We start from the raw sequence: 17067 nt of genomic DNA on the forward strand, positions 1-17067 counted from the left end.
TGCATATAATGTGTGCTCCCATGATATGTATTACTTGCATTGTCTTGCTGACATACATACAGTGCATCTCCTAAACACCAATGCTAAAAATAGCATGCGCAGTTTTTATTAAGCACTCTCTTGAAAAGAAACGGTGACCCATACGATTTTGAGACTCATTCTCTGTATAATCAGAAGTGGAATAACGGCAAGTTTTGCAAAGGAGCCATTAATGAATCACCCCTGAAATAAAGCATGACTTCCACCAAAGTTTAAAGTAAACATTTGACTTGTGATTTGCTGATGGAATGTCTAGCATCTGGACAGGAGACCAAGTTAGAACCAAAGAGAAGACAATGTATTCTGACGCGTAAAATAAACACAACAATTTATACCCTGATATGATTGGATATGACTGAGATATACAGTATGAGTTAGCATGTGTACGTCACAGGCAGGCGGTTCTTGGTTCGAATCTCCACCTCCCACAGTCCAAAAACAAGCATGTTTGGTTAATTAATTCTAAACTGTCCATAGGTGTGAGTGTGAATGGTTGTTTGTCTGTATGTGCCCTTTGATTGACTGCTGATCAGTTGAGGGTGTACCCCTGCCTCTCCCCCAAAGTCAGCTGAGATAGACTTCAGCTCACCTGTGACCCTGAACAGGATAAGCGCTGGAAAATGAATGCATGAGTGACTAGAGGGAGGATTGTCACCAAAATTAAGAGACCAAAGGAAGAAAACCTCCCGATATAAAAATACATGTTAATACTATAATACTGTATATAAATAGATCAAAAAAACAAAAAAGGGAATTTTCACACAAACAAGTCAAACCCAATCACAGGTGAAGAATGGCGGTAAAGAATGCCAGCACTTACCAAAGAGTGCTTTGGCGCTGATCTTGCTGTCTGATCTAGCCACTCCACTGCAATGGCAAGAAGAGGAGACAGGATTACGCTGCATTCCCTTCATCTTGCCCCACTCAAACTGCCACGCGTTTACTTCTTCATAAACTCGAGACCACAAAACAGAAGTGACATATATGGAGAGCGTCCGTGAGATTAGCCTGAGATTCTGACCATATGGGCCAGCCAGGCACCGAGTGGGAGAGTGGAAAAGGGAGAGGCGGGGATGGGGGGGGGGGGTGCGGTGGGAAGCTGGAGCCAAGAGCAGAGGAAAAGCAAATAATTCCCAACAGAGGCGCTCTGTGCCCAAGGTCCATGACCTGCACCACCTTGCACATACTGGGTTAGTGATTCTGTGGCCGCTGTGACAGTCACCTGCGATAAAGAGCTAACGGAGGAAAAGGTAAATATGCAAGGAGAGGCTGGAATGTGCACTACACTCACTTGGATTGCCTTGATGGAGATCCCAAGACATTCATGGTTCAAGACATCCACCTAAAGAAACACAGGGACATGATGAGAAGTTGGAATACAATAGCTGGAACCAAAAATCTGCTTTTACAAATAGAATAATGCAAATTGACACTGTCTATGTAACTATGTTTTGAACTACATGCATCACACTAAAAGCTGCATCTAATATCAGACCTGCATTTTGTTGTATTTCTCCGGTTACAGTTCGGAGTGCAGTCTCTAAAATCTGGATGATGCTCTGTGTCAAGGCACCGGCATACGCTCCAATGGCACACTCCTCCCCCTGCAAATCCTTTTGCATATTGTGACATGCACCTCCAAAAAAATCTAACCTAGCTTTGTCAAATGTTGCTGTATCATTCCTGCGTGTACATGGCAGCAGTATACAATTTTTGAGTTTAGAAACAGTTACTAACAATTCAAAAATGTAATGCATTGGGGAAAAAATACAATTATTCCCAAATCTTTACATTGTTACTTTACATTATTATAATGAAACAGTGAAACAGTACACTTGAATATCTGCTTCTCATTCTCCCATAAACTTTTCATTTCCAGGCTATTAGTAATAGCAGTATTAGCAGTTATTAGTATTATGATGATGATTTTTATTATTGTTGTTATTATTGTGCCCGTTGTGAGATAATTCAAACCTGCAATAACTGTCTACTGCAATCGAGACTAGTCTTAACTTCTGACACCTAGTGGCCAGTGTAGACTGCAGTTCATTAATGTCCTTTAATCCCTTAAACTGTACTGTATTGACTGGGCCAACAGAGGGAGCTAATGAGCTCCAGAGGGCAGCATCCATTGGCCAATGAACTGCTCTGCTGGGACGAAATACATTTTGAGTGTTAAGTTGCTGTGTGATGATTTTAGCGTAATGACCTCCTTAGAGTAATGACCTCCTGCGATTTCCGATGGATTGATAAGCTCGTTGTGAGTTTATTCATAGCTCATGATTGGCTCCTATCAAATAAAGAGCTACTTGGTCCTCACAGACTCGTGTGCGGCAGAATATGTCATTTTATGACGTGGACATATGAGGCCTATTGTCCGGTGGGTGCGGCATATATACTGTATTTATAAATCTTTTTTTTTTTCAATTTAGTGGGTGCAGCTTAAACACCAGTGCGTCTTATACACCATAAATGTCTATTTGTTCTTCTGTTTGTTAGCAGGCTGCTCCTTTGTTCTTAGTGGATGACAAATAGACAAGGGATGTCATTATGATTCTCATCTCCACTTTTATCCAGATCCTCACCATAATGTTGTGGATTCTTCCCTGGACTATGTGCCAACCCTCTACAAAGTCTTGTTGAAATGCTTAAATGCTTTGCTTAACTCCTCTCAAATAAGAAATGCGACAGATTGAAGAGGGGAGGGAAAATAGGCTTTTCCGTCAGTACACGTATGCATTTTCCAGCAAATCCCTAAACCTGCTATTTTTTTCCTGCCCTTCCTGTTTCTCAATCCACCTTCTGTTCCCAAACACAACCCATGCAGTAAAAACGAAATGAGTCTAGTCTACTCCTTGGAAATGTCGTCTGCTAAAAAGCCTGTTCTTCCTCTGAGCTGAACCAGGTCCAGGACCGCTTGTGCTGTTTGTATAGTCAGGGGACACATCTGTCACAATAGGAATGTCTGCTTAATTACATACAGTACAACTATAAACACATTTATTAGTTTAATTTGGTTTCATATCCAGTCAGCCGAATTGGTGACAATTACGGCCTCCAAGTAGACAAAGTGTGCTGAAGAGAACTGCCTCTAAATCAGGGGGATTAACAGGAGTAGGAAATGAAAGTGGTAAACGCTGAGCATGGAGCCTTCACGTTGTCTGTCAAGGCTTGCCTTCATGATGTTATGTAACACATACCAGCACACACAGGCTAAACACGCTCTACGGTACAAAGCAAAGCGGGCTGTTTGTTTTCTTTTACAATGACTTTGAAAATGCACTGCACCACTGCATCCGTCACAATAGGTAATGCAGTGACGGTGGTGCTGTGATGTCGTGCGGCATCGTGGCAGTTTGGGTCTTCATTGTCAAACCATTACCTTCTTTGATGAATTTGACAAAGATCTGTAGTGTTGTCACGCTGGTAGCGTAACAAACATTATTTGATAAATACAACACTGTTGTTCATTGCGGAAAAAGTGCAATAATTGTCACTTCACAAGCAAGTTCCATTGTACATGGTGTAAATGCTGTATGCTATTGCTTAACAACCTAATGAAATACTATACAGATTCGTCTTTGTTGCGTACTTTACACTTTTCTGCTTCATTATCAACATTGATTTGCTGAATTGTTGTTTAATGTAAGTTAACCAGTCACAATAGAATTTACAGTGTTATTTTTGGTATTCAAATACAATAAATTATGAATTGTGAAATGTACTACAAAAGGCATAATACTCTTAATAATAATAATACCCTTGCAAACAAACTGGACCTCCACAAAAAAAAAAAACACATTCTTCAGTTTCTGCAATTTGCGGCATGTGCGAAACAAGGCCTTTATTGTGAAGCCTAATTTTAATACAATAGTTCAGTAAATGAATTGCCAAATTGACTTTAGGATATAACAACTGAGCAATTTAACCTCTGTAACCTGTGAAGTCGACTTTAATTGAAATATTTGGTCCTGTGCCATGCAAACATTCCCCTTTAAACAGTCCCCATTAAAACATGGCCGCCATTCATCTAGAACAATCTCGCAGCACATTGTTTGGGTAGCAGATTATATAAAGCACACAAAGAACAAAGCAAGAACTCCCGCTGCCGCAACCTGAAGTTCTGAGAACTCTTTGCTCCAAAGGAGCTCCTTGCCCTCAGAAAATCACAATATTTTACCAAAGCAAAGTTGCTCTGCTTACGTCACCTTATCGCTCTATCGTCTCTTAGCTCTTTTGTTCCTGCCCCAGGCACAATGCCAGGTTTCGGAGGGGAGGCGAAGGTGGAGGAGGACAGGTTGGGTGTCAGGTGTTGTCAAGAGGTCCTCTGCGCTATTCCCCTCAACTAACCCAAGGTGATTTTTGTTTAACAATGCCAGCCACTTATTCAGAGGTAATCATATGTTGTATATGCACAAAAAAGGGATCTGAGTGCTCATGCGTCTCAATTAGACCCTTTTCCTAAACTACTGAATGTTTTGATGTTCAAGTCTGCAGGAATGATGTTAGACAACTGTCTCAAAGCCCTGTCACTAAGGCGAGCCCTTTCTTGTTGAGTTTCATGTCTGCGGCTGTTGTATCACTCAAGTGGCCTGATTTGCTCAAATGTTGGATCAGCTTTAGTACAATCACATTCAGTTTCTGTCTCTCTCAAGATGCGATCTACACTATACTACCAAAATTATACTCTAAAGCAGGGGTCACCAACGTTTTTTCTTGCGAGAGCTACTTTTAGAAAATGAAAATGGCCACGAGCTACTCATTTTTGTAGAAATGATTTTCATACCTTATTTCAACCCAAACAAATCAAATATGCTTGTTTTACCGAAACATTCACAAAATGCTGGTATCCACAGCTCACATTTTATGTTTCAGAATACATTTCTTTCTAGTGTTCTCACATTATTAACTGAAAACCTGAATGAAAAGCAAGCCTGCGGGCGCCTCATGTGGTCGTGGGGGGGGCTACCTGGTGCCCGCGGGCACTGTGTTGGTGACCCCTGCTCTAAAGTAACTCCAAGGGCAAGAAAAATACAATACAGATACTTTATGTTACCAAACTGTAACATAATCATTGAGAATTGCGTCAGTTATGTAGAATGGACTGTTGATTAACTGTCGGAATCAAAATGTGATTTGGTGTAATTGATTTGAGTTTATCCACATCAGCACAGATTTTGTGAAGTTGTTGAAGAAAACACACGAGGGTGTGCCATCAGAAAATAATGTTACAAAATTTTTAATAACTGTTTATTACAAATATTAGTCAAACGTGCCCATCCCTTGTCTGGGGTAAAAATTTAATTTTTTCAGAATATAACACACCAAATAAACCCAATCTTAATGGAGACCTCTTCCAACAACGCAACATGAATTTTCGAATATGTAAAAGATGTACTAAGATCACAGTAGTAGACAACAGATCCATGAATTAAACAATAAACGGCCACAAATTAACAAGAGCTCCATAACGGCAATACTGTACAACACTGAATATGCCTGACCTGTTCAGGATGCACATGTCTAGTGCATTAATAGTTAAATAATCCAGGCTGTTATACTATTTACCAATGACCTCATGTGTCAAGTTGGACTGATTGTTACCATGGTAACACAATAGCTCAAAGATTGATGTATCAAAACAATGTGCGGACAAAGTATTAATATGGACTGCTTATACAATGTGTCTGGAGAAACTGTAAGCTTGAGCAACGTGGACTTTACCCGCGGTACCTGACTAAGCCTTCTCGGAGAGATAAGAGTTATCTGGTTTTATATCTTTGCATGCATACTTATCCCAGCTGGTACTGTTGGACCTGATTCATAACAACTGTTGTCTCAAAAACAGACTAATCCAGTCATTGACGAGATCCATTTCTTTTTTCTTTTTTTTTTTTACATTCCTCATCTTCCGAGTACAACCCTGTGCTGGGATTTAAACAAGTAAACGATCAGTGTTTATCATTTCACTGTTAATGTGTAGCACGTCATGAGGTTATTCAAGGAAATGAGATCCTTCTTTTTATGGTGCTAACTGTGCTCATTAAGGTTATGTATGATTAATGCACGATAGCTAGAAACTGCAAAACAGTTTCTGTCCACATTTAAAGTGGGACAATGTAACGCTACGGGTAGCCAGTACTAAGGGTTGCTATAGAATGTGATTCACAACAAAAGTCAGTGGATATCTGTGCAGTTTCAGACGGATTACATAATGTATAATTCCTTCATTAGGTACACCTGCACAGAGATCCAATACAAGAACTGTATCAGAAAAGTCTGGCTTTACAAAGATATATCTTGGTATATATTTGTATCATTAATATCAATGCAATCGGTGTCAATCTATGTTGTGGTATTAACAGTTTTATTATTTTAATGTACTTTATTTTTCCAGTGTTGAAGAACTCTGAGAGATTGTTCTAACCTTTTGTTTCTAGAACATAATTACCAAATAAACCACCATGGAGATAGCAGTAGTAGACTCAAGAAAAGGTACAAAGAAAGAAACTTACTCTGGTGTTTTCCGCACAGGATGCTCAAGGTGACCAACATGGGCGGGACAGAAGCATCAACCTGCCACCGATCAGCAGACACCCTCACCAGGAATGGTGCAGCAGTTTGTATCGGAGCGTTTAATCCAAAACCTGCGAGCGTTCCTGTCGCTGCCTTAACACCACACACACACAGAGTTGTTGTTGGTTCCCAAGAGCAATTGCCGAGGAGGGAATGTGGGAGCAGGTGAGTGACAGATGCCTCCCAGGTAACTCAATATGTGAGGGGAGGAGCTCCATACACACTTGACAGAGGGTGGAGTGGTCGTGGTGCATGAGCTGGCCACAGGTTTCAGGTAAGTTTGAATGACAGCTTGTGATGCAATTTACTTACCTGTTCCATTTAGTGTACAGTGTTCCCTCGTTTATCGCGGGGGATAGCTTCCCAAAATAGCCCGCGATAAGTGAAATCATGAAGTAGCCAACTTTATTTGTTTACAATTATCATATATGTTTAAGGCTGTAAAACCCCACACAATACACTTTATACACTTCTCTCAGACAGGCAATAACATTTTCTCACATGTTAAACACTCTCCCGTTTGAATTTTAATGATCAGTCTTCTAGATTGGACACAATAAGTTATTAAGTGACTCAACATATTCACTGCTCCGACTCCTTAAAACGAAGATTCATTTCGTCGGTTTAGCTTCTTCTTCTTCTTCTATTTTTTTAGTCGTGCTTAGCAAGCAGCTCATGCAGGTTGCTTGCGACAGCACGAACAAGATTGTTTGAAAATGGTCTACAGCCAATCAGGACGCAGAACACAATGGGCGGGTTCTCCCTGAGCCAATAAGGACTGTTGTGGCTGTATATTTGACCGGCTATTGTCTGTTGTGGGTTCCTAATTGCTTGTGCAAATACACAGACTAGGTGGCGCTGCACACGTGTTCAACATGAGTATACAACACCCTCTACTGGTAGGGGTAGTAAACACAATAACAGACGTACAACAGAGCACCAATAGATCTCTGTACACCACAAGGAAGTAGAAAGTTCATATGCTGTTAAAAAAAATGTTAAAAATTGCACTTAAAAAAACAAAATTAAACAGTATATAGAAATTTCAGCAGCCCGACATATTTCAGTTATTCACATGATAAATCCTCCATAAGCTCTTGATTTCACACATGCACAGTACATACAGTGTGAGCATGGTTCAGTCTTGCAGGATGACAAAAAGAAAACAACTTTAGCGCAGTTCCTGTACAACAACACTGTAGCCTCTTTGTAAACCCGTGAATCTGTAGTCCATGTACTCTCATACATTGTGTTCATACCAGCAGTGAGGGGCCAGGTAAAAGGGGGAGAATGTGATGAAAGTCTGTCTAAACAAACACTTGACATGTAAGCTTGGCTCTTGCTCTCCTGATATGTGATTTGTTTTAATGCTGGTTGCTATGGAAACCCTACCTTGAGGGTTTGATCATTAACTGAAGCTGTCAGACCTGAGAAATCACCTGTTTGAGGAATGGCGGTGGAAAGTTAGTGTTGCAATTAGTGTTGAGTAACACTTTTTAAACCACAACATCAAATATGCTGTGTATTTTTTTTATTATGTGACATGCAGATACTGTAGGTCAACTACATATGCTTAAAATACGTAATGAAATATAGTACTGTAGTGCAGAATACTTACCCATGACCACATCCTAATAACCCAAACCAAACAAACAAAAATGTTGCTGTTTTTTTTTTACTTTAAAACTTCATTTGGTCCTCAGTGGCAATGCGTACACTCCTCCAGTCTTTATCGAAGCAACGACACCCTCTGCTGGAGGAAGTGTGTCAGTGCTTACAGAACATACTGTAGGCACGGGGGTCCAAAGTTTGGCCCCACAGCTATGTGCGGCTCACGGCACATGGTAAAAATGAAAATATACCAAAAACTAAAACAAAATCCGGCAAAAATGGTAACGTTATAGAAGATTTTCACAATGTAAAGAGAAAAAGCGGAAATGTTATAAACGTTCTAAATTCTAACAAAAAGCTGATTTACTTAGATATAAGTATTTTTTTTTTTTTTTTTTTTTACAAAATGAAAATAAATACATACAAATATCAACGTGGCCCACCGCATCATTAGAGTTTTCAGTTTGCAGCCCTCAGTGGAAAAAGTTTGAACACCCCTGCAGGAGACTACAGTATTCTTTACAATGAGGCAATCGTGGAAGAGAAAATAAGATACATTGCTAAATCATTTTAGTGGTTAACATACTAACTCTTGCTACACCACTAACAATTGTCTAGATTTTAAGTCAATATGAGATTCTTAGTCATCCAGGTCATGGTAATCCGCACAAGGTTGTTTCTCTCTTTGTGTTCCCTGGGCATGGTCACCACGGGTTGTTGTTGTGGTTGTTGGTGTGGCCCATGAACGACCATCTTGCATAGCGGTAGGTCGTTCACCTGGCTGGTGGCAAAGCAACTCATTAGTGCCCATTGTTCTCATTGAAAATAGAGCGGGACAATCTTCGGGGGGAGAGATGTCATGGACATGATCGAAGCCAACGGTAGGTGATGGCGTAAACCTCCTCCTCTGTTCAGAGAGGGCCTTTCAAGTTTGACGTAAATGGCTTCCTTCACGCTGCTTTCAAACCAATCCTGGATTTGGGTGTCTTAGTTTAGTTGTTTGTTTTGTTTAGTTGTTTAAATTTAGAACTGAAGAAGCCTTTTGGATTAAAGGTGAAACGTCTTCAACCAACAAGAAAGGTCCGGTTGCCTCGATTCAACCTTTTGCAGATTATATTTTAAACCACATGCATCACATTTTCTATACAATTATTTTTCCACAATACCACAATGAATATACTGTAAAATTAGCTTGAAAAGATTCAGTTTACAGGTATGGAACAGACATAAAGGCCAGTTATACTAGTGGGCTGGGACCCAAATGTGGGTCGTGAGCTATGTTGCAGACAGCTACTCAAAAATTACTTTACAGTATTTAATCCACAGTTGATGACAGATTATTTTGTCCTCCTTGATTCACAAATATAAGTCAAATATCAAATTGGATGGTCTTATTTTGTGTAATTTTAAAATAGAATTTTACTTTTTTCATGTTTACACATGGAGCTATCATGGGCCTTCACAGTTTCTTAATACAGTGGTACTGTCACACTGTGGGATAGTGCTGGATCCCAGACGCGGAGGCAGGAGCCAGGAGCCAGGTGAAGTTAGAATACAATTAAGTCAGTCCAGAAACGAACCAAAAGCAATGGTGCCTAGAAGAGTGCACCATGGAACATGCAACATACAACAAGTTCTGGCTGAAGGCGGGTACTTCTGAACATATACAGAACTGAATCTAGCAAGGTCTAGTGGATGCAACACATGGTGTCAAGAGAAATAATCCGGCGTTCTCCAGCTGTCATCGGTCTGCCTAAGTAGGAGGTGTGGGCAATCAACCTCAGATGCTTTCAGTAGCTCCGCCTCCAGCCAGCAACCTGGGATCTGGAACAGAGAGCAAACAAGGAGGAGACAGGGGCACAAAGCAAGGGCACGTGGAACGTGACAGGTACCTTGGTTTGTGTCATTAATCCGCCATAGTAAAGTAGATTTCTTATTGGGCACGTGATCCAAGATGGCTGCCTAAACAAACCAAGCACAACAGTCTGTTACACGCAGCATTTTGAAGGCTAACCAGGTGGGCAAATGCAAAGCAAGGCAAATTTCTTGCATACATTTTGGATGTTAACCGAAAAATGTGCTAACCGGGGCGGATGTTAACCAAGGCACCACTGTACTGTGCTTTGAAATACACCTTGCACGTGTAAAATTTTGCTTGGTGTGACATTTTTAAAGATTAGTTGCAACTTAAGGCCAATGAGGAAATGTGGGACCCAGGGTGAGACCAGTTGAGAGAAGACTTCTTTGCTCTAAAACATGACCATGACACAGGTTGTTTGTGGGGGCAAAATTAGAATAAATAGAACTGTGTCTAAACAGTTATTAACAAAAGCAATCCACCATGAGTTAGCATCCTACATGAGTATGGTATTGTATGGTATGGTACTGTCCTGTCATCTACTGTATCTACCTGGAGGATGTGGCAGTGTGGAGTATCACTTGCATGAATACCACTCTGATCAATAATTCACATTCATTAAAGTTCTAAAAAGGGAACCAGGGCATATGAACAAAAGGAAAGAACACACCGTGAGATGCTAATTATACCGGCATAAATGTAGCCTTCCTTGTACTTCCTTGTAAAATTACAGTTACTTTGTATGAAACAAGTACTGTATTGGAACACATGGTCGTTATGCACTGTATAGACAAAAGTATTGGACACGCCTCTTAATTAGTTAATTAACCAATCAGAGGTTGGATTACATCCCTTAGTTGTCCATAAATTGTCAATTTTTTTCTTATAAAGACATTTTTGGACAATTGCATGCTTCCAAATTTGTGGGAACCTTTTAAGGGAAGGCCGTTTTCCTTAAAGTTGTGTTTGGAGTTTGGTGTGGAAAAAACCCATCAAACATTTGCTTTGGGATAAACTAAACCCTGTCTCAAGTCCAACATCAGCGACCTTTGACCTCTTCTGGATTTAGGAACAAAACTTCTCACAGAATTACCAAAGAAAAATAAACTAAATGTCGAGCAGACACCATGCTTTTTCCCCCCATTTTCACTTCAGTCATAGGCATCATACCCGTGGTATCAGTATGGTGTATTTACAAGAAATAAAGATAGAAATAAATACGGAGACCGTCTCCGCCTTTTACAAGTCGAATAGTCACCTTTCTTTCAGCGTCATTTTAATGAAGCCTCTTTTAATGAAGGCACATCTAATTGTGATAAAACTGCTGTGGCATCCACACTTTTTGCTGCTATTGAAAAAGCCTGACTTTTTACTCCTCCCGTGACTGATAACAGTTTATAGAATATAAGTCGCCTATAGACCCAAACATGCATACGTGATTATGCAAGATAAGAGATATAGAATAGCTAAATGAACTGTCTTAACATGGCCAGCTGTTTCATTGTCCTCCTCAGCATCTATCTGGCTCTCTGTCTCGCTTGTCCTCTCAAACAATCTGCATAGTGTGGCTGCAAGAACGAAGGCGTTGTTTGCCTTGAATGGAGGAAAAGCAGTGGAGAGGGGGTGCAGAGGGAGATGCTCCAGCTGTGGGGGGCGGTGGACAAGACAACACAACAGCATCTCACATGTGGAAAAGGGGGAGGTGGGTGTCCAGGCTGTGGGGGCTACACACAGTGGCATTGTTATGGGGGTTGGGGGTGTTGCTGATAAGAGTGAGAGAAATGGATCATTCCCTTTAAATCCTCCCCCTGGGGAGCCTTAATGCAAAACACTCCTGATGATGTAAGCTTATGTGGAGGCTCCGCAGATATGTTTTAAATCATGAAAAGAGATAAAAGAATAGTGTCTTATGGCTTTTTATTACAAAACATTCTTATCTAGTGAAACCAATGAATTCACTGGTGAAACGTAACTTGCAGTGACAGTGTAAAGTCTTGTGCATGCATCCCCCTCCTCCAGATGTGACGTGTGGAAAGATTTACACTCGAAGTAAGTTCAACTTGCTTAACACAAGTTGAAACCGATGTCTCTGATGAAACACTCAGAAGGTTCTCCAGGAGCAATATAAAAGTTTCTCGCTGGGTGGAAAAATATCACCAACTGATAATCATTTAGTGACAAGGCAGTTATGCCTTTGGAGTCCGAAGCAAAGACAGGCAAAAGAGTATATTTACAAAGTTTAATAGCAAAAACTGAACTGTTAACAGTGTAACAAAAAATAACTCTGACAAAAAAAGTGAAGCTGCGACAAAAATAAGCAAAGCCACAGGATGTCAAGGCCATATAATATACACACAACAATACTAACACAAGTAAGATAAGTACTGAGCAATTACTTACGATAATAGTGTTAACAAAGCCAAAAATATGAAATGCAAAAACGGAAGTAGCACGCACGGACAGGGCACGTGTAGGTAGGCCAAGACAAGCTATATTTAATGCAGGTTTAAGAAATGTTTACGTGGAAATTTTACTTTGAAACTTTAAAATAACAGGGTAAATCCACGCATCAATACCATACATGATATTGAATTGTGCGACAGGTTAGCCATGACACTTACAGGTACATTCCACTTAGGTTTTGCAGCGGCAGGGTTTTTTGCATTAATTGTGCTTTTTGCCCGAGGCGCTAGTTAATTTTGCCATGAATACTCCTCAAAATGGTTTTGAGCTACATTTCATTGCATATTCTACAAGTGTAACAGCAGATGCGACAAATAAGAGTGTACTGTAAGGGGTTTCGCACTAATTGCAGTGGAACCTTGGTTGGTGTCATCCAGAAGGTCTGACTCTAACCGAAACGGGCGCTAGCCGAATCCATTTTTCCCATAAGAAACAATGCAAATCCAATTCATCTGTTCCGAAAGCCAAAAATGTTAACACAAAACATGATTTTATAGTTTTACAGTTATAGTTTGACATGCAGAAAACAATTCAAAATGCTTATAAATCAGTGGTTCTCCGTTATTTTCTGTCATGCACCCCGCAGGGGCCAGAATTGTTTTCACGCCCCCAATTTGAAATACTATTGAGAAACTGATAATATCTATTTATTTATCTGTACTGTACAGACTGAACTCGAACTGAAACCAGCAAATTGCAACGAAATGGAGAGCGGTGAAGCATACAAGTGTATTCCAGTATGACCAATTCATACATGTTGGCAGGTCTGCACCAATACTGAAAGTTTTCTCTGCCTCTCATGACCATCACACACACTGCACTGCGTTCCCCCAGGGGGGGGCCCGCCCCACTATTTGAGAAGCGCTTTATATAAATACATATAAATGATGAATGAAAGGGATAAATGAACATTTAAGGTTACTTTTTCCTCATTTAAGACATGATTCTTGACGTGTCCCCAAAGACACGATGTGGCAGCGAGATCAACTTCCTGTTTTGGCATGAGTTGTTTTTTGAATTCAATAATGCTTCTCACCTCAATACTGTAACCCCAAATACAGCCAATGAAAGCTACAAGTGCCAGTATTTTCGATAAAAAAAAAAGTGAGAAACTATTAAATTCAGGAAATAACTCCTTTGGGGACAGTAGTCTTCAATAAATGTAAAAGTAACCTTCAATGTTCATTTAGCCCTTTTCTTTGTAATTTATATGCATTTATAATTATTTTATGCATGTAAAACTATAATCATAAAACAATAAAATGTTTTGAATGTCAACCACATCATAGACTGTCGACTTATTTTCTGGTCGCCATTAATAATAGGATGCTAACAAGGAAGGACGTTTTCTGATTTATATATATATATATATATATATATATATATATATATATATATATATATATATATATATATGTATGTATAAAGAATACAGATGGACTCATGCAGTGTATTAAAAACACAACAAGATGTGCGCCATGTTCTATGTTAACCGGAGAATGCATGCAAACGGAGCCATAATTGTGGTGTAAATGTTTTACGTTAACTAAAAAAGTACGCTAACCGGGGTAACGGAGGTTCCACTGTACTTGCCAATTTAGGCTGTATAATTTTATTGTGTATTTGTTGTGGTTGTGTTCTTGAAATATATTCTGCATAGTTATTATATACTGTAGGCACATAGACACACACAATAAGGAAACTATATTGATGTTTTTACCATTCAATACACTTTAAAGTAAGTTTAATAACTCAATTGATAATAAAGTATGTGTTACTATTAAACAATGTGTCCCATAGTTGGTGGTCAAGAAGATTGGAAATGATGATTTCATATGAATTAAACATGTAGTTATGTTTTTTTTTCCTGTCCGGGGTCTGTTTGCAGCCCATCCCTCACCTGCCTCAGCTCCTTTCCTCCGGCCTCTCTGCACACATCCTATCCGAGAAGGAGAGGCGAGAGGAAGGGAAGCGAACTTCACTGACGTTTACATAGCTTTTACGCACACAATTTGACCTCTTTCCCCCCCAATATTTATGTCGTTGTCGGAGAAAATGGCTTTCGGCAGCTGAAATGAAATTAATGTATGCAGCACACGTGGATTTGTTTTTAAAGGAAGCGAAATTGAACGTTAACAACCTGCGCGTCTTTGGCTGCGTTTGGCATCGGGGTGCGTTCTAATTAAGTCAATCTGAGAAGCAGTTCAGGCGGAACACGCTCTCCACATGAAGGACCTGGTTTATAGCTAACAATTTTACTTTCAGCCAGTAAACACTTGTGATGCATTTGTGAAAGTTTCCCCGATCCGAATTGCTGTCGTTCGGACCAGGGGGAAACTTTTAATGGATTTTTTATGCGGGACCCGCAAGGATGGACGTGGTAGATGAAACTGAAGCTTTACAGAGATTTTTTGAAGGTAAGCCGTCTCACTCGTAAATAATTGAATTAAAGCGAAACTATTGAACATTTAAAGCACATTTCTATTGCAAAACGTTTTGAACAACTTGTAATTAAAAACGAGCCAGTTATTTTTCACAACTGTCTGCATTTTATTGTGTCCATGAAGTTGACTTGTCTTTTTCCCTTGGCTTTTCCTTTTAACACCAAAAATTGCAAGCATGCTAGAGGGTTCAAGGGTGCAGCAGCAGCAAAAGTGCTAGTGATGGGTAACAGATCAAGTTAAACTCTTAGGAGGGAAAAGAGATGGAGGAGGGTGAGTTTGAGTGTTGGAACTTGTAGGAATTCAAGTTAAGAAGATAAATGGTGTGTTTTGCAAGGTACTACGTGGCACAAAGTTGGGGACAGGAGCAGTGCAGGCGGCTCATTTAGTTGTAATTGTATATCTGCAAAATGTTGTTCAAGTGCACTTTTAACCCATGGGATTTGTTTGAAAACGTAAATCAATACATGAAGGTATTATCTGCGCTGTAAATGTTTTGTTTGTAGTGATCAGGTGCACCGCCTTGAGTTTGGTGTATTTCAGCACTGACAACACATTACATTCGTGACATCCAAGAAAAACACATTTTGTCACCGCGATTTGACTTTTTTCACAACATTCCATGACATACAGTACAATGACAACTCGGGACTGAAGAGAAAGTCAGTGTCAAGGGTCCCCCAGAAGAAGTCAAGTGCACATAAAGACACACTCTGTGCTCGTGTTACAGCGTTAACTTAATATACACAGCCATCCTTGACTGTCAAGAGTTTTCCGTGTCATTTTGACAGGAATTTAGTGTGTTTACATTCTTGCTTTGGGAGTAAAAGATATGTTCACTCTTTGGTTTTATGTCAGCCACGCTTGCTTGCACTAAAATGTCAGCTTGGCCATGAAAAGTAAATAGAAGGTGCTTGTTTTTGATGCATTGTGCTGCACCGTGTCAGATGTTGGCTTTGAGGAATTGCTCATGATTTTGAAGATGGTAAAATGGCAAACTCAATATTTTTTCGAGGTGTGTTGTTTAGAGTCAGGATCGTCGACAAAAAAGCAATGCTGTGGTAATGATGTCCGAGCTTCTAATAAGACTGCAAATACGTTGATGTCATCTTCCAGGCTGCTTGCATCCGCTAGGGGCCATTTTTGCATGGTACCTAGGAATGGCTATGACTGGATTTAATGTCTGAATTTCTGATTTTCCAATTTGTTAAACTGTCTAGTGTACATGACTGTCAAGTGACACATATCTAATGTCATTGTGTTTACATTTACTAAACACCTAAAATGTTCCACATGCCCAAAAGGCAGGTAAGCCACAACCTGCTGTTATACAGAAACATAAGTGACATCAGCATCAGGCAGAGGCCAAATACAAATAAACGCTTTTAAAAGGCAAGAAGCCTTGGCAGCTTCCACTGCGGCCACCATTTTTCATATTTAAATGGTCGATACACCTTTGGGCTTTCACTTCAGTTTAATTTATGTGTTGGTTGTTTTTTGGTTATACAGTATCTGATCTGTCTACTGACCTGTTTTGGTCACATTGGAAAGGATCTCATTAATATCTGAGATTTTCCCTTGCTTGTTTTGCCTTCTGTACACCAACTGGACCTTGTGGATGAAAAAAAAATGCTATTGTGTCACATGAACTGTATTTTTTTAGATTTGAATCTATTTTAGTGAGTGCTTTAAGCGGAAATGGACCCCAAGTCAGCTGTGTGAACCACTACACTTGAACCGTGTGCAGCAACGTAAATCCTGTCAATGATTTTGATGTATTGACTCTCTCGCTCCACTTTTTTAGCATTGTACAGTACTTTTGTTTGACATTATACGTTGTGGCCTTTATCCAGGAGCACACTTGGACCCATCTCAGTGATGGATCTCACTAATAAACGTTTTAGTTTTAATAGGATTACTGCAATGTGTATACATCACCCTAATGCACAGCATGCATTCCTGGCATAGCGTCAGTGCTTGTTAAAACACAATGAGGTGAGACTGGTGTTTCTCCTCAGCGTTTGCTGTCGCTCCCTTGGCCTCCATTAGAGTAACAGTGCGCAGATAGGGTGAGGAGGT

At 40.0% G+C, this 17067-nt stretch overlaps 2 protein-coding genes across 13 annotated transcripts in view; one reads left to right on the plus strand and one right to left on the minus strand.

Annotated features, from left to right (window-relative positions):
* Positions 1-6762, minus strand: part of eps8l2 (EPS8 like 2) — a 29674-nt gene extending 22912 nt beyond the window's left edge. For 2 of the 7 annotated variants that reach the window (XM_054775685.1, XM_054775682.1), the window contains exons 1-3: positions 6555-6762; positions 1331-1381; positions 860-906 (exon numbers count right to left, since the gene is read on the minus strand). In XM_054775685.1, coding sequence (XP_054631660.1) covers positions 860-906; positions 1331-1361 — 78 coding nt within the window. In that variant the 5' untranslated portion in view covers positions 1362-1381; positions 6555-6762. Of the gene's footprint in view, positions 1-859; positions 1080-1330; positions 1382-1534; positions 1610-6554 lie in introns of those variants that run through there. The other 5 variants (XM_054775686.1, XM_054775683.1, XM_054775684.1 and 2 more) reach the window with 3 other exon arrangements.
* A 7734-nt stretch (positions 6763-14496) lies between these two features.
* The window catches only part of myrf (myelin regulatory factor), a 29064-nt gene continuing 26493 nt past the window's right edge, over positions 14497-17067 (plus strand). For all 6 annotated transcript variants that reach the window (XM_054777379.1, XM_054777375.1, XM_054777382.1 and 3 more), the window contains exon 1: positions 14497-14964. In XM_054777379.1, the coding sequence (XP_054633354.1) occupies positions 14919-14964 (46 nt within the window). In that variant the 5' untranslated portion in view covers positions 14497-14918. The remainder of the gene's footprint in view (positions 14965-17067) is intronic.

Source organism: Dunckerocampus dactyliophorus, chromosome 5, assembly GCF_027744805.1.
Source record: "Dunckerocampus dactyliophorus isolate RoL2022-P2 chromosome 5, RoL_Ddac_1.1, whole genome shotgun sequence".
NCBI classification, from domain to species: domain Eukaryota; kingdom Metazoa; phylum Chordata; class Actinopteri; order Syngnathiformes; family Syngnathidae; genus Dunckerocampus; species Dunckerocampus dactyliophorus.